This window comes from Chionomys nivalis, chromosome 11, assembly GCF_950005125.1.
Source record: "Chionomys nivalis chromosome 11, mChiNiv1.1, whole genome shotgun sequence".
Lineage (NCBI taxonomy): Eukaryota > Metazoa > Chordata > Mammalia > Rodentia > Cricetidae > Chionomys > Chionomys nivalis.
The window spans coordinates 1,489,141-1,511,107 of record NC_080096.1 but is presented as its reverse complement, the minus strand read 5'-3'; the positions used below and the strand labels follow the sequence as shown (position 1 = coordinate 1,511,107).

General features: G+C 54.0%; 1 protein-coding gene across 1 annotated transcript; it reads left to right on the top strand.

The window, feature by feature from the left end:
- The first annotated feature begins 339 nt into the window (after positions 1 to 339).
- Ttc34 (tetratricopeptide repeat domain 34) lies at positions 340 to 15,167 on the top strand. Its single transcript, XM_057784975.1, has 8 exons — positions 340 to 1,120; positions 5,491 to 6,319; positions 7,764 to 7,989; positions 9,137 to 9,341; positions 10,428 to 10,594; positions 11,642 to 11,912; positions 12,531 to 12,745; positions 14,264 to 15,167. The coding sequence occupies exons 1-8, from the start codon at positions 340 to 342 to the stop codon at positions 14,789 to 14,791; spliced, it is 3,222 nt and encodes a 1,073-aa protein (XP_057640958.1). The 3' UTR covers positions 14,792 to 15,167.
- The last annotated feature ends 6,800 nt before the right edge of the window (positions 15,168 to 21,967 follow it).

Genomic DNA, 21,967 nt, shown 5'->3' with positions numbered 1-21,967 from the left:
CACTGGACAAAGGGGGAAACTGAGGCTCAAGAGATAAGAGTAGTAACTTGAAACCCAAACTGGCGGGCCCCAGTAGAACCCAAGTCCTGCTAACGGAGACAGCCTGTCAGGGGGCTCCAAAAATGTCTCTTTGGTAACCAAGTCCCAGGTTCTGTCCAGCAGGGTCTGTACAGGTTCTGAGGTCTCAGTGGCAGGAACTGGGAGGTTGCTCTGAGGTCATATTCAAAGAGGCTATGGGGCAGGTGAACTTGAACCTCGGACACTAATACAATTCCCCTTCTGTAGGTATCCGTGGTACTCATGAAGACTGAACACGGACCAGTGGGGACTGAGACCCTGATGTCAGCTCAGGAGCTCGCGGTCTGCCTCTGCCAGGAGGGGGACAAGCACCTGGGCCTTGGGGAGCTGCCTTTAGCCACAGGCTTCTACCTGGCGGCCTTCAGCTGTCATGCCCCTTCGGCCGTGCGGCACGTGCAAGCTCTCCTGGCTGAGGCCCCAGGGGCACCTGTGGTGGCCACACTGGAGGCCTGGTGTCGAGGGGACAGCCAGATTCCTGATATCCACTGGGATGGCATGGCCGTGGTCTCCCTGACAGGGCCACTGGCCTCTGCCTTCCTTGGTGCCATTTACCCAGACCACCCTGCCACTGTCCTGTACCTTTTAGCTGGCCTGCTGGCCTACGGGCGCCACACGGAGGTGGTACAGCGTTGCAATGCCCTGTTGGATACACACTCCCAGCAGACCCTGGAGCTACAGCTGACCCGTGCCCTAGCCTGGGTCCTCTCAGTGGACCAGGTCAGTGAGGGCATAGCTGCCTATCTTCAGACCTATGCCTCCAGTGCAGACCGGACGGTAGCCTTCATCCGTAGCCACCAGCAGCCCTATCTCCCCACGCTGCTTGGCACCCTTCAGGACTACCTCTCAGGACTCCTGAAGGCCACAGAGAGCAGCGGCCCACAAGAGACCAACTGCCGGGCATTCCTGAAGGCCCTGGACCCCAGGGGCAGCTGGGTGGATGCCATGTCACCTAAAGCTCTGCTTCTTAGAGGCAGATTTGAAGACTGCCTGGCAGCGTGCAGCCGGGACCTTCAGCCTGACCCAACGGGGAGCAGACCCCAAGGTAGGACAGTGAATCACTAGTCACATCCCCCAGGAGCCATGGCAACAGTCACTCCAACAACAGCTAAAACCTGTCTGTGGTGGGACCAAAGCTGGGGTGGGGCAAGGGCTGGTGCTGGAGCTGGGGACACCACAGTGAAAAGACAGAGAACCCAGAGAGGAACAAACAAGGTTCTTGCCTTATAAAATGCAAGGCACAAATCTGGCTGTTGGCAGAGAGGGCTTCCCAGAAGAGGTGGCTTTTCAGCTGAGCCTCAACCATGCTTCTTCTGGTATTGTGTATGAGTGTGATTCAGGAGTCAGAAACAGGCCAGACTTGCTGGGATCTGGAAGTCTGGGAGGAGATTGGGAGACTGGGAAGTCAGGAGTCTTAGGGAAGCTGAAGGAGACAGGCGCTGGGAAGGTGGAAGGCTGGAGGGAGGGCACTAGGAAGGTGGGGGCTGAGGGAGACCACGCCCTCGGGCCGGAGGGAAGAGGGAAATAATGAATCTGAGGTATCACTGAGTCACACACTGTGAACCAAGAATGATTTAAAGACTTGACTGGGGAGGGGTTAACGCGGACGGCAACCCTACGCTAGCAGCTAACACACAACACCTAAGATAATCAACTTATAAAGAGTAAAGATTTCTTTCACCTTGCCGTTTTTCTGTGGACTTCAGTCTGTAGTCAGCTGTGGTCACACAAAGTCGCTGGGATGTGGCAAAGAGAGACAAAGTGTCTGCTGAATGCCAGGGTCCCTGCTGGCTGGAACATAATAAACAGGAACAGGAAGGAATTGGCAAGAACCGGAAGCTCCATGTCCTGGCTCTGATGTGTGTGGTCGGCAAAAGTGCATCACATCATAGAGGACTTGTAGCTGGATGTGATGGGACACACTTGTAATCCCAGCACTCTGGCTACAGAAGCAGGACTAGCAGGATGGATGTGAATTCAAGGCCAGTCTGTTTACATAGTGAATTCCGGGCCAGTCAAGCTGTATGGTGAGACTCTGTCTCAAAACAAACAAAAGCAACAGATAATATTGAACTTGCTAAGTTTACGTTTGCAGAATAATATGATTCGCCTTGTTCAGTAATATACTAAAAGGACATATGAGATTGGAGGACTGCCTCAGCATTAAAAGCACTGGCTGTTCTTGCAGAAGACCTGGATTAAGCTCCCCAAGACCCACGTGGCAGCTCACAACCATCTGTAACTCCCATTCCAGGAAATCTGATGCCCTCTTCTGACCTCCATGGGCACAGCACACACATGGTGCACAGATATACATGCATATAAAACACTCACACATAAAAGTAAAAATAAATAAATCTTGCCAGGCTGGTGGCACACATGTTTAATCTCAGCACTGGGATGGGAGTGGAGAGAAACAGACAGATCTCTGAGTTTGAGGCTAGCCTGGCCTACAGACTGAGTTCTAGGACAGCCAGGGCTACATATAAAAACCCTGTCCCCTTCAAAAACTTAATAATAAATAAATAAATAATTTGTTTTGTTCTGGTGGAAGCTTCACCCCAGCTCCTGGCATCCATATACCCAAAGAGTCTGGAATGTTCTAGTGAAAGTTCTACCCCAAGCCCCCTCCCCATCTCTCTCCAAACCCTGCCTCATCTCAGAAAACCTACCAAACGATGACCCCTCCCCCCAAAGATGCTCAAGACCACTCCCACAGGGGATTTAAACTCCCCCCCTTCCGACAAATCAGATGTGATTTTCTGGTGTTTCTCTGGGGGGGGGCCAGAATACCATCCGGAAGCATTTTACCCATTAAACTTGGCCTTTTCTAATTCGTTTGGTTTGGTCTGGTCTGGATTGTGCATCAGCAGAGAGGCTTATCAGGATACACAAACTTTCAATGTTTTTTTTTTCAAAAAAATATGTATTTATTTATTTATTATGTATACAAAATTCTGTCTGTGTGTATATCTGCAGGCCAGAAGAGGGCAACACATTACAGATGGTTGTGAGCCACCATGTGGTTGCCGGGAATTGAACTCAGGACCTTTGGAAGAGCAGGCAACTGTAAAATGTAAAAGAAAGGACAATTAGCAGAGAAGAGATTGTTTTCAAAATACACAATGGCAAAAAGAATAACAATAATCAGTATGTAGAAATTTGTGAGATTCCTACATAGCAGTGAGATTAATAAATAAATAAAGTAACTGGCAAAAACTTCCCCAAAGAGAAAACGCAGCAACAAAACCTGGAGAAAGTATCCAGCACTGTGGAAACAAGATGGAGGAGAAGTACAGCAAGGGAAAAGCGTTTTCTTTACACAGCTGATCGGAAAGGAGATTCGTTAGCGAACCCCAGAAAACCGGAAATGAAAGCAGTGAGACAGCGTCTTAGAAGTCCCAGCCATCGACGTCGCTAAAGCTAAGGGCGGATCCGGCTCTGGGAAAGGTGGATGGTCCTCACAGGTCACCTGTCCCACGGGCGACAGCTACCTGTTTTGGATGAAGTATTTGAAGGAAGGGGTCGGATGGTGACTGCCTGGAGGAGGAAGCTTGGAGGCTTTTTCTCTATCTTCTCTGCAGTCATGCGTACAACTGAAAGCCCCAGTTTTACCCCGCTTGAGAGGACGTCAGAGAGTTCCGGGCTGAAAAAGAGTGGGCTCCTGGACAGAAAGTCCCGAGGAGGGAGCCACGGGAGGATGCGGTGCAGAATCTTAATGTTAAACCCATGGCTGATTGCTGAACTGGATGCACACAGGAGAGACAAGACAGTCCCTTTGAAGCATCAGGGACTAAAGAGAGAATCTGACAGAATTTTGTAGTGATCTATTATTTGTATTTTGATAAATAAATCTTCCCTGAAGACCAGAGGCAAAGCTAAAGCCACTAGAGGTCAGGCAGTGGTGACACACACCTTTAATCCCAGGATTTGAGTGACATAGAGTCAGATGGATCTCTGTGGGTTCAATACATCCCTGGGCTACACAATATTAATGCAGAAATAAATCCAGGTGGGGTGGCCTATACCTTTAATCCCAGCACTAGGGAGTCAATATGCCCTTAATCCCAGCACTGGAGGGAATGTAAAATGGGAGGAGAGAGGGGCTTAGTTTGCTTAGTTTGTGGTTGCCCAGCCTTGGTAGAGGTTAAGACTTCTCTAGTGGCTTGGCTTTTCTGGTTTTCAGGTTGAACCCCAATTTCTGTCTCCGGGTTTTAATTATTTGTGCTATAGAATTCGAAGTTTGAGTCCAGGCAACTTAACTGGTTACGAATACAAAATTCAGCCCTCATCTGAGGAGCATAATTAAATGGGAGTCTGCAGGCCATTGCTCAAAAGTCTGGTCTACAACTTAAAAAATACTAGCTGGGGTAGGGGTAGCATAACTCAGTGGTGAAATGCTTGCCTAACATGTACACAGACCTAGATTTGCTACCCAGCATCACCCCCCCCAAAAAAAAAAACGGAAATTAATTCAAAAGTGAAATAATAATGAAAAAATCAGCACTATAGAGATGGGAGAAGAGTCATCAAAATTTAAAATAAAATAGATAATCTGATACGAAAAACAGAAGAATAGATGAATAGAGCCTTAACGGCCTATGGGACGATGAAGAAATTGAACATGTATGTGGTGTGGTGTGTGTGTGTGTGTGTGTGTGTGTGGTGAGTGTGTGTGTGTGAGAGTGTGTGTGTGGTGTGTGTTGAGTGTGTTTGCATTCTTGGAAGGAAGTGTGGCTGTTTCCAGGGTTGATCTTTCTTCTGTTTACACCTTTGGCTTCTGCCACCAGGACTGGACAGGGGACCCTGTTTTCGGCGGGTTTCTTGGTCAGTCTGTGCAAACTGGTTGTTTGTCGTTTTGCTGGGTTCAGGGCTGTGATAGTGTGCTCCCCGAATCCAATGGTGGCTAACAATGGGAAATCAGGAGATTCAGCCAGTGACCTCCACCCACTCCTCAGGTAAGGGCTTCAGATTACTGAGCCCCTCCTTCTGCTATCTCTGTTTTCCTACAGGAAAGCGTTGGGTCCCGAGAAAGTAGGATGTAAAGATTCCAGGACTGGTGACCCTACAAAATCAGACTCAGAATCCCAGTTTCACAGAGTGGGTTGGATGGGGCTACATCCCTGAGAAGGAAACTAAAACCCATCGCTGGAAGTCAGGGCGGAAGGAAATGTAAATAAATTTCTATTGGGACTGAGAAGTGATGCCTACCCAGAGTCAGGGGGATAGTGATGAGTGGCACCAGGAGCTGCTAGCTGTGGTGCTGGCGCGGATGCTATGGCATCACTCACGGGCACCATTTGGGGTCGTCCTTGTGGTCCCAGGGCCCTGGGTTACCTGCGGACTTAGGGGAGATACCCTGAACTGACAGAAAGAGCTTTCGGAAGGCAGCGCAATACAGCTTTCTCTCCCCAGGTGAGCAACTGGCGGCCCTGCTGGTCACCCGCGCAGCTGCGGCCTTCTTCCTGGACGGCCGAGCGGAGGACATGCTGCTGGACCTACGGGAGGCCTTCCGTGAGAGTCCTGCCGGGGCACGGAGGCACTTCCAGGCACTGCTGTCGGCCGAGGACCGCGAACGCGTGCAGGCTCAGGCGCTGGAAGCCGCGGACGTGGGCTTCGACCGCTTCCTGGAGGCTGTGCGAAGCCGCCGGGAGCTGCGAGAGGACGCGGACCGCGAGCTCTTGGTTCCTGTGACCCACGCGCTCCAGGTCCTGCTTCGTGTGGCTCCCGCCCGAAGGCGACCCGCGCTAGGGATCCGCCTGGCTGAGTGTCTGCTGCTGGCCGGGGACGTGGCGGGCGCTCGCACGCAGTGTGAGCGTCTCCTGCGGCCCAGGCGTCCTGGGGAGCGCATCGGGGACCGCACCGGAGACCTCGCGCCGCTGCTGGCGCTGCGCGGCTTCTGTGCGCTGCACGCGGGTGATGCGTGGCGCGCGCGCGAGGACTTCCAGGCGGTGGTGGAGCGCGGGGTGCCACACGCGGGAGGCTGCGTGCGCGCGCTGTGCGGCCGAGGGCTGCTGCGGGTGCTGGAGGGCAGCACCTTCCTGGGCGCGCTGGACTATGTTACCGCCTGCCGGCTACGGCCGGAGGAGACGCTGCTAGTCGCCAAAGCCTATGTGCCCTGGAACCAGCGAGGGCTGCTGCTGACCGTGCTGCGGGAGGAGGGCCGCAAAATGCTGCTGCGCTCGCCTAGCTGCACGAGGAAGGGTGCGCAGGGTGCTGGCCCTGCAGCACAGGCGCAGGAGGGGTGAGAGCCTGCCCCGCGCTGGAGGTGGGGGAAGTTAGGCAGGGATGTCTGATAGAACACTGTGCTAGGTTCGGCTGGGTGGCTAATGGTGGGAATCTGGAACAAGGGCTGAGATCTCAGGATCCTGGATCTCAGAAAGTGGTGCCTTGTGTTAGGAATACATTAGGTTAGGTGGAGGCTCACACCTGCAATCCCAGCCCTTGGGAGACTGATACAGGAGGATCGCCATGAAGACAGCTATAGAGTTCCAGGTCAGCCTGGGCTACAAAGTGAGCCCGTGTTTCAAAAACACAGGAAAAAGCAAAAAAAAAAAAAAAAAAAAAAAAAAAGCAAGAAGCGAAAAAGTCAGGGGGCTGATGAGATGGCTTAAGAGTTGAGAAAAAGCCTGAGTTCAGTTCCCAGCAGTATGTATACACAGGCTATAACTCCAGCTTCAAGAGAACCCTTGCCTCTGGCCTACAAGGACAACTGCTCTCGTTTACACACACACACACCACAATTTTTAAAATGAAGTATTTACATTTTGTGATTTTTTTTCCGTTTTGTTTTGCTTGCCTATATGTATATCGCATGCCTGTAGTACCAGCAAAAGACAGAAGAGGGCTTCAGACCTTGGTACTGGAATTACAGCTGTCCTCACCATATGGCAATTGAACCCTAGTCCGCTAGGAAAACAACCAGTGCTCTTAGCCATTGAGCCATCTCTCCAGCCCCCATTGCTTTCCTTTTTAAATGGAAGGGATGAAATTCTCTGAAGATCAGACCCCTGCAATGCATCGTTCTAACCTTTTCTTATTGCTCACGTGAAATGCCTCAAGATATGGAGTTTTTGTTGCAGCTGCAGCTTGCATCCTTCTCCTAAACTTGAGTGATGTGTCCTTTAGTTGCTAAAGACGTTTGTGACACCTTGTCTCCATAACAACTTGTCTCAAAGTGGGGACAGGTGTATCTCAGGCTCAGGAGACCGCTCCAAGGAAGGGTCTTTGACTTCAAGTGGCACCCACCCTGCCCTCCCAGGCCCATGTGGCACACTGCTGTGGGAGGGGGTACCTCCCTCTGCCCAGCCTTCGCCCACCACCGTTAGTCCACACCCCATGCCCACCCTTGAGCTTCCTCTGCCCTCGTGTGGATTCCTACTGTTGTTACGTTTCACCATCAATTCTTATATTAATAAGAAAAGTAACTGAGGCAGGGTCTGCTCAGGATCTTTGGTGGCTTTGGAACCTTCTTCTGCAGAGGTCCTGCCCTGTGGGGTGGTGGAAAGAGCATGGGGAGGGTGAAGGAGCAGGTTAGGTGATGTGGTCCTCTCTCTGCAGCTCATTAGGAAAAGAGCTATCCAGACTACAGGCATGGTTGGGGGCAAGAGTCACCTGAGGCCTGACCTCATGAGTGATGTAGGGGTACAGGAAAAGGCCTGTCCCACACTGAACCACCTTCTCCATAGGAATGCCTATGGTGTCTACCAGCTAGCCATGCTGCTGATGGAGCTGGATGCAGAGGATGAGACTTCCTGCCTCTTGGTGGCCGATGCCCTGTACCTCTTGGGTCGCCTGGATGATGCTCACAAATCCCTGCGGATTGCCTTGTCCCGGAGGCCCCAAGCGGCCCCTGTGCTGGTGCGACTGGCCCTGCTTCAGCTGAGGAGGGGCTTCTGCTACGATGCCAACCAGGTAAGAAGACCCGGGTGAATTTGTGCAGATAGGAGCGGGCACTGCTCTGCGAAGAACACCGTGCATCCCATGGCCCCAGATCTGCTTCCTACAGCCTGGGCTTTAGAATGGGCACATTAAGCCCCACGCCACCACCTGCGGCCATCCCTTACCTCTCTGAGCTTCATTGGCTGAGGGGGGGCTCAGGACCTGAGAGGCACCTGCACATGGTAGGAGCTCCTACTTGCTTTGACTGTGGTGTAATGAAAAGTGGCCAAGAACCAATGGATCATAGTCTGAGCCTAACTCAAGCCTAACTCTGCTGGAATAGAGGTGCAGCTTTACGAGACTCCTGACCCCTGCTTCCCAGCCTCTGAGAACCCCTGCTCTCGGAATCGTGGAGCTTAAGACCTGGTCCAGGCATTGTGAGCTTTCTGTTTGCGCCAGCGTTCACAGTTCATGTTTCTGGGGAGATTTCTGGCCATGAAGTCTGGGCTGAGGGACCAGCCAGCTTCTTCATTCTCCTCTGGTCTGGCTGGAACCTTGATTCTCTGGGCAGAAACCTGGAACTAACCAATCCTTCTCTGCCGGGGTCAGGAGTCTGTACCAGGCCCATGGGGAACAGTTGTGTCTCCTAGGATGGAATCATGGAGAGAGGAGCTTGTCTGTGCCTGAGGAGAACCCCTGACTAGAGTCCAGCCAGACCCTTGGCTTTTGGTCCACACCTTATAAGCAGCTCCCTAGAGTCCCTGTCACTTGCTGTTCTGAGGTCTCCTGCTCAAACTTATTCAAACCTTCCTCGGGTCAGCTTGTTGGGGTGGGGTCTCCACCCACGTGACAGAGGACGACACCAAGACTCGGAAAAAGGAGCCCACCCCACCTGTCAGTTTCTGCTGCTGCATTCTATGCCTCTTCACCCCCACATCCCTGTCCTCTCAGGAGGAGGCACAGTAAATGGAGGCCAAACATACCTTCAGGGGCTTAACTGGCTGGGAACTTCAATTCCTGGAAAACCTTCCAGTGCTCAAAATAGACAGCTTTCCCCCACTCCAGGCTTGTGAATGCAGAGCCAGGACCTACTCAGAGCAGCCAGTGCTGGGAAGGGCGTGGGTAGTAAGAAACGAGGAACAATGGAGATCACAGCAATGACTCCACTCTTGCCCCACAGCTGGTGAAGAAGGTGGCCCAGTCTGGAAACACCGCCTGTCTCCAGCACACCCTCGATGTCTTCCACCAGGAGGACCTAAAGCTGCTGCAAAGTCACTGTCACACACAGGCATTAAACATACTGCGGACACAGCCAGGGGGGCCAGAGAGTGAGGCCCACACCAGGGAAGCCATCGCATACCTCTCTCTGGCCATCTTTGCTGCAGGTAGGAACCCCCACCAGCCCCAGGGGTCTGATCCTGTGCCAGATGCATGGGAGACATGGGGTCTGAGATCAAGCCTGCTCCATACAATCCTGTGCCCTTGAGACTCCACAGTATAGACGAGACAGGACCATTTACCAAGATCACCTACGTGCTGAACCCTGGCTATCTGGTGAGCGTACCAAAGCCTGAGGAAGGCCTGGGTCAGCTGGGACTCTGTTCTGTGGGGCAAGCAGGAGTGAGGGAGAGCAGGGTGCTACCTTTCTGCCTGCTCCCCTCTGAGGTGTAGGCCAGACCTTGGCTTCCCTGAGCCCTTCACAGTAGTGGCAGGTTTTCTATGCCCATACCTGGCCTCCACATCTGGCCAAGTCTTCTCATCTGGGTTGCAGCAGGCTCCCCGAGCATGCTAGAGCGCAGTACTCGAGTGCCACGGTGCAAGAACAAGTCCCTGGAGCCAGGCAGGTTCAGAGGTGGGCGTCATGTAGTCCTGCATTCTGATCATGGTGGCTTCTTGGTGACTTGTGCTGGCACCTCCCCACCGCTTGTTCCTCAGAGTAGGTGGAAGGGAGCTCGTAGGAGGAGGGAGGGGAGCAGTTGGTGTACCCAGTCCAGCAGGTCATCAGTGACAGGGGAAGGTCAGGACCCAGAATGGCCTGCAGAGGGAGTGTGTGGTTCCCTGTGTGGGACACTAGGCAGATGTACAGGAGTGTGATAGAGGCAGTCTGTCTGGGGAGAGGCTCCACCTCCCAGAGTTCACTGGGAATAGCTGCCCACTCTGAGCCTCAGTCTACCTACCACATCCTTCCTTTCTCTACCCTGGCCTAAGGAACTTGTCCTACCCCCTTCCACCAAAACAGTGGCATAGACCTTCCAAGAACACCCCAATCATCCACTAGTTCTCCCAGGCACCACCCCTCCTGGTTGGGCTTCTGCCCTGTGGCCAGTAACCCTGGTGGCCTGACAGAGTCTTAATACCCAATGGAGTTTTAGCACCCCAGGGTGGACCTTGTATCCCTTTGCCCACCCAGATTGGACCCTGTACAAGAGCCCTAGCCAAATCCCTGTCCTGACCACATGTACTTCCTTCAGGGAGTCCGGCTAATGAGTCCCTCCTCACCCGAGCCCGCTGTTACGGGATCCTGGGTCAGAAGAAGACCGCCATGTTTGACTTCAACTCCATGCTTCGGGAGGAGCCAAGGAACGTGCAAGCTTTGTGTGGCCGAGCCCTCGTGCACCTGGCCCTGGACCAGCTTCAGGTGCCAGCCCATCCTCCCCACCTGGGCCTAGGCAAGCAGACATGAGGGAGACTGGGGTGCTACCTTCCTCCTCTGCTGAAGGAAGGTGAGCAAGGTCAGGCCTTCCAGTGACGGGGCCCATATGACCCCGCTGCAGCTAGGAGCCTGGCAGAAGTCACCCCAAAAAAGGTGGCCTATGACATTCCATCCATCAGGGTGCACGTCAGAACTCTTCTGCCCACAAGCACTTGCAGAGAACGAGAGTCACATTCCCACAGCTTCACCTTTCACGCTTTCCTGCCTCAGTCGCAGGGATAGATATGCAAGCCTTTGGGGCAGCTAGTGGATCTTAGTAAACCTGTGCAGGTGGTAGTGTTGTAATTTATTTTAAAACTCCACGAAGAGAAATCACACCATGCAACAAGGCTCACATAGGAGGTTTATTTGGAGAGGAGAGAGAAGAGGCAGAAAGGGCTGGGGGTAAGAAATCAGTCTCTGGGGACAAAAGTGGCAGAAGAGAAAGAGATGAAAGAGATGAGAGAGAGAGAGAGAGAGAGAGAGAGAGAGAGAGAGAGAGAGAGAGAGAGAGGGAGAGGGAGAGGGAGAGGGAGAGGGAGAGGGAGAGGGAGGGAGGGAGAGAGAGAGAGAGAGAGAGAGAGAGAGAGAGAGGGAGAGGGAGGGAGAGAGACAGAGAGGGAGGGAGGGAGAGGGAGAGAGGGAGAGAGGGAGAGGGAGAGGGAGAGAGAGAGGGAGAGAGGGAGAGAGGGAGAGAGGGAGAGAGGGAGAGGGAGAAGGAGGGAGAGAGAGAGAGAGAGAGAGAGAGAGAGAGAGAGAGGGAGGGAGGGAGGGAGGGAGGGAGGGAGGGAAGGAGATGGGAAAGGGCAGGCCAGCCAGTACAGATGCCTGAACGCTAACAGGTAGGTAGGCCGGGATAGTCAGGATAGGGAAGGTGAGAAGCTAGGTGGGACGGACTCCCTGAGACTCTACGGACAGAATTTGAGAAGAGAATTGAAAAATGGGAGTAAAGCCCTCCCATGCCCACACTCACAGGCCTCCCTCTCTTCGTAGGAAGCTGTGGAGGACATGCTCTCCGCCCTTAAGCTCGATCCAGGCACTGTGATCTCTGAGATCCACTCCCTGAAGCCGGAAGTTCAGTTGCCCCTCACCCAGGGCCTCCATACCCGCTGCCAGGTCCTCCTGAACCAGTGGCTGGACGCTGGCGGCCTCCTCGGGGAGGGGGACACCCAGAGCCTCCTTGCCATGGGAGAGGCGTTGATTAGAATCAACCCTGCACAGCCCAGTTGGCACCTGCTTCTCACGGACATCCTCACAGGGCTGGGTAGGTGTGTAAGAGCGGGGAACACGGGCCTCTGACCCACACCTCTGTTAATTCTCTGTGAAGTGGAGAAAGAGTCCCTGGACTATGGTGTCTATGTTTCCAGATCCCATGACCTCCAACCCCTGTAGGGCCTGTAGAATGGCAACTCTCTGGCTTTTTTTGTTTGTTTGTTTTGTTTTCCAAGACGGGGTTTCTCTATGTAGCCCTGACTGTCCCAGAACTCGCACCTTAGACCAAGCTGGCCTCAAACTTAGAAATCCACTTTCCTCTGCCTGCCTAGTGCTGGGGTTAAAGGCGTGTCACCACTGCCAAGTCAGACCCCTCTGCTGGCACAGGGAACACCCAAAGGGCCTGTGCATCCACGTGTGCCATGCGTGTTTCCCTGTCACCCCTTGTTTGAAAGGCAGCTGTCATCTGTGTTTGTCCTCCAAAGCCTACAGGGGCGCTGCCCCGCAGCTCTGCTCCTACTGGGGCTGAGTCTGCTCCCATCAATGGACCCCTACCGAGACGGAGTAGGGGACACCAAAGTAGCTCCCTGGGGCTAGATGTCCCCCTTCCTGGGCATACCTCTTCCCCAGACACACACACACACTGACTGTCTTCCCCTGATCCCCACAGGCAAGTATCAAGAGGCTGGCACCCACTTGCAAGAAGCTCTACAGCTCAGCCCATCATCAGAGGCTGCCCAGGCCCGGCGAGGCCTGCTCCAGCTTAAAAAGGGAGCTGTGTCAGCTGCTGCCCATGACTTGCAGTGCCTGGCAGAGACAGACACTCAGGACCTCAGCTTCCTCCTGCGTCTCCTTGAATCCCCAGAGCGGCGGAGTCTCACCCAGGTAAGAAAGTGGGAAGCCAGCCAGGTGGGACAGACCCCCTGAGCCCCATGCTGACCTTGTCTCAGCACCACAAGCTTCAGAAGTCCACGCCTAGCCCAGGTAGCTCTTCTTTCCTTGCTGTTGGCTGGTTTCCTTGGGTTTGGGGTGGGGTGGAATAAGAAACCCCAGATCTGGTCATGGAAGATTTCTGGAAACACTAACCCTGTTTCTTTGCTTGTGCATGCAAGCCACAGATGACTTGGGCACCTTACCCCGGTATAAGGCCCACCCCAGGACCCAGCTCAGGCTGGAAAGAGCAAGAGGGGAGGGTATACAGGTTCAGGCCTTGGAGTCTGAGAGACATTGCGTCAAGAGTTGACATGAGGCAAAACAAACATCTCTCCAAATGCATCTGTCTCTCCATTGCTCTGAATTCTGCCAGCAGAGTGACGTGGAAAAGGGCAGTATTCTATAGTATAGATTCTAAGGGACTAAAAGCCTCTGGACAGGGGGTCTGGGATCTGGACTGTGAGCTAAGAGAAAGGGAAGAAGGTGGAGTGTCAGGGAACCCAGAGAAGCTTACACAGGGTCGGGATCAGAGATGTCTCTGGGGTCCTGGGTGCCAGATAGGAATCCCCGAACTGGAGGGGGCTGGGGAGTGGGATCCTGAAGCTCTAAAAAGGTCAGAAGGGGAATCGCGATCCCCAAGCTATGGAAGAACTGGGGAATTCTGAGTTGGTGGGGGCGCTGAGGGCACTGCTACGGGGTTCCTGGAGCTCGAGCAGGGACTGGGGACTTGAGATGGAGGCCTGGGGAGGTCCCGAAGCTTGAAGGGGAGAATCGAGAAAACACTAGGGAGACCCCAAGACCTACGGGAGTTGGATCCCAAGGGCTGGGTTTAGCAAGGCAGCGTTCGGTTGCCCAGCAACAGGGACCAACCCGGAAGTGGCCTTTCTTAGCTTCCTGCCTCGCTCTGGTCCCGCCCACCAAGAGCAGTCCTGCTGAATATACTGCACCAGTGACTACACAGTCAGTACCCGTTCCTGAGCTGGGCGGAGCGGAGCTCCTGCAGAGCTGGGGTGATCCTTTGCACCGGTGGTTTCTGAGTTCCTTCTAGCTGCACCCGGCAGTCACGAGGAGCAAGCAGCTCGGCAGGGAGGGCAAGAGGCTCTTGCAGGTCACACAGCAGGGAATAAGAAGAGCAGATGCCCTTGTGCTAACCTCAAAGCATAGAGCCATGCCTGGGAGCCTTCAATCTAGTACAGAGAGAAGGCACTGTACCCCATGAGGGAAAGCCGGTTCCTGTTCCTATGGACCTCGGGACCCATCAGCCCTACTAGCAGTGACTCTGCAGAGCCCTGGGACCAAGGGGAGGCACATACTAGGCCAGCCCTCAGTCACATGGAGTTGACTACCTAGGGACCTCTAGGCATCCCTACCCACATACAGGCCCCCAGAAGTGGGTGGGTCTTCTGCACAGGGAAGGGACCGGACACCAGCAGAGGCTAACTCTGCTTTTTCTCTGTGTCCCCGGCGCAGGCCGCTGCCAAGAAAGCAAGCAACCTCTTGGATTTAGGACAGCCGAGGCGGGCACTGGGATACTGTTCTTTGGCTGTCCTGGCTGGTGGTGGCAGGCCTTATTACTTGCGTCTCCGAATGGCCTGCTTGACCCAGCTGCAGGAGTATGACCGGGCACTCAGGGACCTGGATCGTGTGCTGCAGGACGGTGCAGGGGACAGTGACCCGCCAAGGCAGATAGAAGATTTCTGCACCCGGGGTCGCCTGCTGCTGAGTCTGGGGGATACAGCCGGAGCAGCAGGGGCCTTCACCCAGGCCTTGGCCCTGTCACCAGCCCAAGCTCAAAGCAGCCTGGCAGAACAACCTGGCCGGGCCCCCACAGCCAGTGTGTTCCTGACCCATGGGCAGCACTGTCTAGAGGAGCAGCACTATGAGGAGGCCTGGACAGCAGCCCAGAATGGCCTCCTGGTGGACCCCAGCCACCGTGGGCTGAAGAGGCTGAAGGTGAGGACCCGCAAGGAGGTATCCTCTGGCTGCAGACTACATTGACCAGTAGATCCAAGAGCTGCTCTCTCCACTGACCACTCGTCCCTGTCCGGACCGGAGGAGACACTTCCTGCTTATGTAGAACAGCTGTCCTGGGTGACTCACAGCCCCACTGAAGTGGGCAGCCTCAGCACTGCTCACACCTGACCTTGGAGCAGCCACAAGCAAGATCGGGGCTGGCATCTCAGGGTCCTGGGGGAGATGTGCTGTCCCGGGGAGCCCTCCCTGGAAAGGAAGCTGCTTAGACTAGTCTAGACTGACTCCTGCCTCAACCTTCTGCAAGGTCCAGACTCCTGGATGCATAGGTGGAACTGGCTTTGCAAGGCCATTCACTGGGGAACTCCGTGGCCACGCTAGCAAACACAGCCCGGGCAGTCCCTTCCCTCCACAGGTCCCTGAATCCTTGTGATGTTGAGAGACCCTGGCTTCCACTTGGCCTGGGCCTGTCCAAGTTGTCAGCATACAACTTGATCCTTCTGAGCTGGGACAGCAATTTCCAGACCTAGGCAGACTTCCCCTCCTGTCTTGCTCCCTGTCATGGGGCCCCAGCCGGTCACCATCATCACCACCATCACCAAAGCTGTCATAGGGACCAGGCTGGAGTGCCTCATTCATTTGTGACAATGGGCAGGGCTGCTTGGCATGAAGTGGCACAAACCCCTTCCTGGGTTCTTCTGGGAGGGTGAGGGCAGTGTGTCTAATTATGAAAACATCCCTTTGCCCTGGGCTGCCCTCTCTGCCCCTTCCTTCTGCAGTCTTTAGTCCCATAGAGACTCACTGCCTCACCTCCAAGCCAGACCAACCCCCAGGCTCAGATACACAAGATCCCTAATACTGCCCATCCCCAGCAGCAATGAAGTGACTGGATGGGGTTAGCAGCCCCTTTCCTTGCTATCCCCCCGTGGAGTGAGAGCCAGACCTGCCAAACTCTGTCTCCATGGGTCAGTGCATTCCATGGACGACCAGGAGCAGGGAGCCTAGAAAGGCTTCATGAGCCACAGCCTGCTTCCTGCCTGCCTTCTGCACCGCAATCTCCAGGATAGCCTGGTGCGCCTGTACCCAGGTTTCACCTTCACCTACCACACGTCTGTCCATCTCTCTGCCCGTGCATTCCTTGGCACTACAGACACTTGTCAATATCCAGCAAGACCAAGGTCAAGGCCACAGAATCCTGGTGACTAAAGACGGGTCAGCAGGAAAGTGGAGGTGGCAGGCAGTTGTCATCTGGGCGTGCCTTCCCCACCCTGTGCCTTTTGTTCCTGCCACCCCTCAACCTGAGGTACCTCGTCACATTCATCCACTAAAGGACATCTCAGTCCTTGTCATTGTAAGCATGAAGGTACTAAAATCTGGCAAAGCTCCTCCCCACCCTCTCCTTCCCCAGCCACAAGGGGGCATCGCCCAGCACCTCATGGTTCAACTCACAGAGTCTTGGCATATGCTCACACATGTGCGTGCACACACGCGCACACACACCATCACACACCCCCCACTGCTTATCTGGCACCTTGCTGTGGTCTGAATGTGCTCCCAGAATTCATGTGTTCAGATCCTACTACCAAGGGCATGGTGCCACCGTGTAGGATCTTGCACATGGGAATTAGATTGTGATGATGGAGCCTTAAGAATGGGGTGAGTGGCTTTGTAAGACACTTCGGCCCACCCATGTGTGAGGACAGAGTGGAAAGGTGTCAACTACAAACCAGTGCCCAGCCTTGGACTCAGCCATGATAAATAAACCTCACTCGACAAGGTTCCCAGCCTGTAATATTTTTGTCATAGCAGTTGAGTGAACTGAAATACAGTGTCTCCTCCTCACCACTACCTCTGCCCTGACCAAACACCTCTAGTCCCTGAAGATGGAGGTGAGCCTTAGCTGGCCAAGCCCCTCGGCCCACACCTTGTCTCATGAAACAGTCCCAGGCTAGATCAGGCACCGCTGCAGTCTGCAGATCTTGTTGGAAGTTTATGGCAGCTGTGCGTGCACCCTAGCTGGGGTTTATGCCAACAGGCCATCTCCAGGGCTACTGGCCCCCACCGTCCTGGAGCTTACACTCCGCAGACCCTTCTACCTCCTTACAGCCCCCAAACTCCTATCCTCCTATCCACAATCTCCCAGCTCCTTCTTCCATGCTTGGCTGGAATGGAAAGAACCCAAGCCTGTGCCCCGGGCAGGTGTCCAGCTCTTGTGTGGTTCCAGTGTTTCTGGTTTCTTGTGGACCATGGAGTCCAGCTTCCACTGAACCAGGCAAACCATGAGTCACTTCCAGCTGAGTAGTTCTGATCAGGATCTGTGTGCACACAGCCACCCCAATCCAGTTGGCTGTCACCATTGACTCTGCCCCCACCTGCTTTCCCGGGACTCCTGGAGGTGCCACAGGGTGTGAGCCACAGCCTCAAGGGCCTAACTTAGTCTTCATTCACTCAGGGGTTCCTTAAACCTGGCCTGCTAAGGGTCTAAAACCAGGTCTTTTAGCACTGACTGACCATGGGGTTTTCAGACAAGAAAGGCTAGTGCCCCCATATGCCCCTGGTGGAGGGTCACTTGAAAGTCTGGGGCTCCTGAGTTCACACCTCAGCCCATCCAGATGTTCCCATCCCAAGTTTCAGAGTCCAGCTCCTGTCCAATGCCCTAATTTTCTCATAAGAATTCAGTAAGGAAGCCGGGCGGTGGTGGCGCACGCCTTTAATCCAGCACTCGGGAGGCAGAGATCTCTGTGAGTTCGAGACCAGCCTGGTCTACAAGAGCTAGTTCCAGGACAGGCTCCAAAACCACAGAGAAACCCTGTCTCGAAAAACCAAAAAAAAAAAAAGAAGAATTCAGTAAGGAGCTGAGAAGACAACTCAGTCAAATGCTTATTTTATTTGGGTTCAATCCCCAGACATGGGAATTGAATAAACACCAGACCAGAGTGTCACACACCTGTAATCTCAATTTCGGGGAAGTCAGAGACAAGAGGATCCCTGAGGCTAATGGAACAGCCAGACTTCCTACTTGTACAGGCAGTGGGAAACATCCATGACAGAGCGGAAGTCACTCCAGAGATTCCCGTAACACTGGTTTACATGGACAGCTACTGGTGGTTAGGTTAGGAAGTTTGAGTGTCACTGGAGTAAAGATAACTTGTGAATCACGTACTGCAATGTTCTGAGGTGTCCATCAGACCAGCCAGCTGCCCCTCTCTGCTCAGGAGGCTGGTTCCCTATTCACCCTCCCCAGCCCCTTGCAAGTGAAGCTTGAGCACACCTGCCTGGCATTGGGCATACATTCGTTTTCATGACAAGATCTATCTGTGTTAATCGGGATCAACTTGCCTGGATTTGGAATCCTCCAGGAGATAATACCTCTTGAGTGTATTTCCAACACTATGTCTAAAAAGTTCAACTAAAGAGGGAAGAACCACCCTGGATGGGGTTAGTACCCATGGGCTGGGGTCCTGGACTAAATAAAAAGGAAAAGGTGGCCTGAGCCCCAGTATCCATCATTGTGGCCTGAGCCTCAGTGTCCACCACTGTGACCTGAACACCAGCGTCCACCACTGTGGCCTGAGTACCAGCGTCCACCACTGTGGCCTGAGCGTCCACCACTGTGGCCTGAGCACCAGCGTCCACCACTGTGGCCTCAGCATCCACCACTGTGGCCTGAGCACCAGTGTCCACCACTGTGGCCCAAGCACCAGCATCCCCCACTGTGGTCCAAGCCTCAGCATCCACCACTGTGGCCTGAGCCTCAGCATCCACCATTGTTCCTGACCGCAGATCCACTGAGGTCCACTGCCTCACGCTCCTGCCACCTCACCTCCCCGACACCACACCAGACCTTCAAATGCTCTAAACTAAATCCCTCCTTAAATTGTTCTCGTCAGGTACTTGTCCCTATAACTACAATTTCACCCAGAATTCCAGGTGAGGGACCTAAGACCTGAACCCAGCTCTGCACTGCAGGTGGAGACTGCCCTCCCCACAGGTCATGAGTCATCCTCAGAAGCCATCAGAGAACAAACCCAATGTCTCCAACAGTTCAGTTAGGAGATTGTTCTCATGAGACCCTGGCTCTACAGTCCAGCCCTTCCTGATGCCCTTAGAGGCCAGGAGCACTTGTCCATGGGCCGCCCGGTTAGGTCTGAAGTCAGCCTTTGCTTAGGGCCCTATCACTTTCTTTGAGCATATTCCTGGCTCATATGTGAAGATCTGGAAGACAGCTCCTGAGCCCAAAGCCCCTCTTCCAGATCCCAGCCACACTGCCTTCCTGGCTCTGGGTTTGGTGTGTAAACTTCACAGACAATCCCTGGGAAAGAGTCCAGCCTCTCACTATCACCTGGAGTGAGGAGCCTTTGTACTGCCGTGCCTGTTCATCACGATGGGCAGGGCCTTCCTTACGCTGATAGGTCCTCCAGAACCACCCCTTACCCCACCCAGAGACTACAGGGAAGAAGCCCAGAGGAGGGGCCACACCTATCAGCCTGCATCAGAAACCCAACCAACACCTCAGTTCAAAGGAGCAACGTGTTTCCTACCCAGAAGTCCCTAGGTCCCTTTGGACTAGAGTCAAGAGACAGAAATGAGAGGTAGATAAGGCTTGGGGGAACAGAACACCCACTTATGCTAGAAAGCACGTCTGCCCCTCCCCCACACTCAAGCTCATGGAATGCCTAAGGATGTCACATATCCAGGGAACTCACGCCATCACAAAGGTGAGCCAGAAGCCAGCTCCCTGTGACCTCACAGCCAGATCGGCCTGACCGCTGCTCTACTCCACCGAGAGCCCACGTTGGCCAGCTCACCCCAGCTCTGAGACACCCTAACACAGCCCTTAAGGACCTGCCCAGTGGTGGCTGCGGCTCCTGAGATCCCTCGGTAAGGTCCGTGGAGAGGACCCTGCCCTGCTGCCTCACTGGGTGGTATCTTGTTTTGTTTCGTTGTTTTGGTTTGGGGGGATTTTTAAATTTTTGATTTGTTTGAAACAGTTTCACTCTGTAATCCAGGCTGCCCTTGAGTTCACAGCAACCCTCCTGTCTCAGCCTCCCAAATGCACCATTACGCTAGACATGTAAGCCTTGTCATGGGACCCTCTGATAACCGAGGCATTTCATTCGATGGCACCGAGCATTTCAGTATTTCATCACCTACACCTAGTTGGGTAGCCCCTTTGATCCCCTTCCTACCTGAAAAGCCCCTATCCCTTCATCATGACAACCCAGAGCGTCTCCTAGAAGATCTCCAGGGAGATGAAAACCCACGTCAGGGCCTGGCTGCACTGACTCCTTTCCCTCTTGCCCAGCACAGACATGCCCCGCCTGTCCCAGGTCACCTGACTGTGTTTTTATTGTGTGTGCCTTGCTAGCTGGAAGTGGGTTTCAGGACAGAGTGGTGTGAGCCCGTAGAATGCAGAAGAGAACTAGCGAATGCATTCGGAGTCAGAACAGGTTACTGGAACTAGAGCTGCAAAGGCCAGGCCCAGGAACCGACTTGTCTGCAGGGTGACAGACTCTCTTTCATGAGTCACCTTTTCAACTGTTGCTATGGATACCTTACAGAAGCCACAGGAGCCCCAGCCCTGGGAGTCTGGCAGTCTCATAAGGATGAGTTGAATAAGAACATTTGGGGTTGTAAAACTGTATGTTAAGATAACGCAGAACAGGAACAAGCTGAGGTTGCTCAGTTGAACTTGAAAGCCAGGTCGGGGAAGACCCTTGAAGATGCGGCCTTCTCTATTCTCTCCTTAGTTAGGGATCTGGGAGATGGGCACCCTGACAAAGTGGCTTGGGGAAATAGACAAGGGGGTGGGGTGAAGTGGCAGGCCCACAGTGTCCGGAAATGACAATTAGGAACTGATGCTCCAAGGGAGGTTAGAGGTGACATCTTCTGACTTCCCCACTACGAGGAGGGAAAGGGGACACATCCTCAGGAGGTCTGGCTGCAGCTCAAGAAGATGGCAGCCTGGAGCCAACTTGGGGCAGTAGGAAGGGGCCAAGGTCAGACTCCTGCAGAACTAAAGACCTAGGAACAGAAGTCTCCAACAACTTGGGAATGGGACTGTCTGGAGGAAGGCAGAGCTCTGTGGCCATGCAAATGGCCAGGCAGCCATGGTCTGAGCATCCAGAGGAAGTATCAGAAGTGCTGGGTTCACTGACAGGTAACTGACCGCCAAAAAACAGGGAGTGAGGCCCGGGGTCCAGCCTACTCTCCACCGTATCGAAACAACCATGCCAACTTTGTGAGAATTGCCTCAGAGCACCCAAGCCCCCTTCCCAAGCTGGGCCATTTGGAAGATGACATAGAAACAGAGGTGTCTGAGAGCCCCAAAGAATGGGCCCGGAACTGAGGCAGGATGACAGGAGCACTCACCACTCCAGGAACCTGGTCACTAACCTGCACCTGTCCTGCAGCCAGCCCCTCCCAGCCACCTCTTCTGGTCACAGCAGCAACCCGCCACCCATATTGTGTGTCCTGGACAGACATACCCATATTATGTGACACACCTTAGAGGGCTCAGAAAAACATCTTCTCCATAGTGAGGAGCTGAAGGGATGACCAGATCTGCTCACAGCCCCAGGGATGATAGGGGGAACTTCCAGACACCCATCTCCTCTTGCTCTCCTTGGTTCCCACACGCGTTCTCGCCCTTCCTAACCCCACCAACCCCCGAAACTCCTGGATTCCAACAAGAATTGTGGAAGGACAGGCAAGGAGCTTGGGGCCTGAGCCACCTTCCCAACAACAACCCTGATCCAGCTTCCAGGCCCAGAAATCCAGGAAGCCCTGGGCACAGGCACCCAAGAAGGCTCCAGTGCCAGTAGAGATATCTAGGTGGAGCATCCTGGGTCCTGCGTGCAGACCTCAGGCCGGGAGCAGAATAGCTCCAGGACGAGTTAGTCCCTGCTGAGTCTGATGATAGAACAAGAGAGAAACTGAAAAGCAATGGCCATCGTGACCCATTGGCCAGGTCTCATTTCTACACAGGGGTTCCCTGGGCACTCAGAGACCCTACCCCTAGCATAAGAACCCCTTGCAAGACCAGGGCACTCAGGGCACAGCTTGCAGCTTTGAGAGCAGAGACCAGGACACGGCATCCCCAAAGCACCAGCTTCACTGTGGTCAAGGCACTCAAGCTCCAGCTGCCTCTCCTGGCCCTGGCCTGGGGTGCTCAGCTGTGTGCTTTCCCCCCAGAACCGGCTG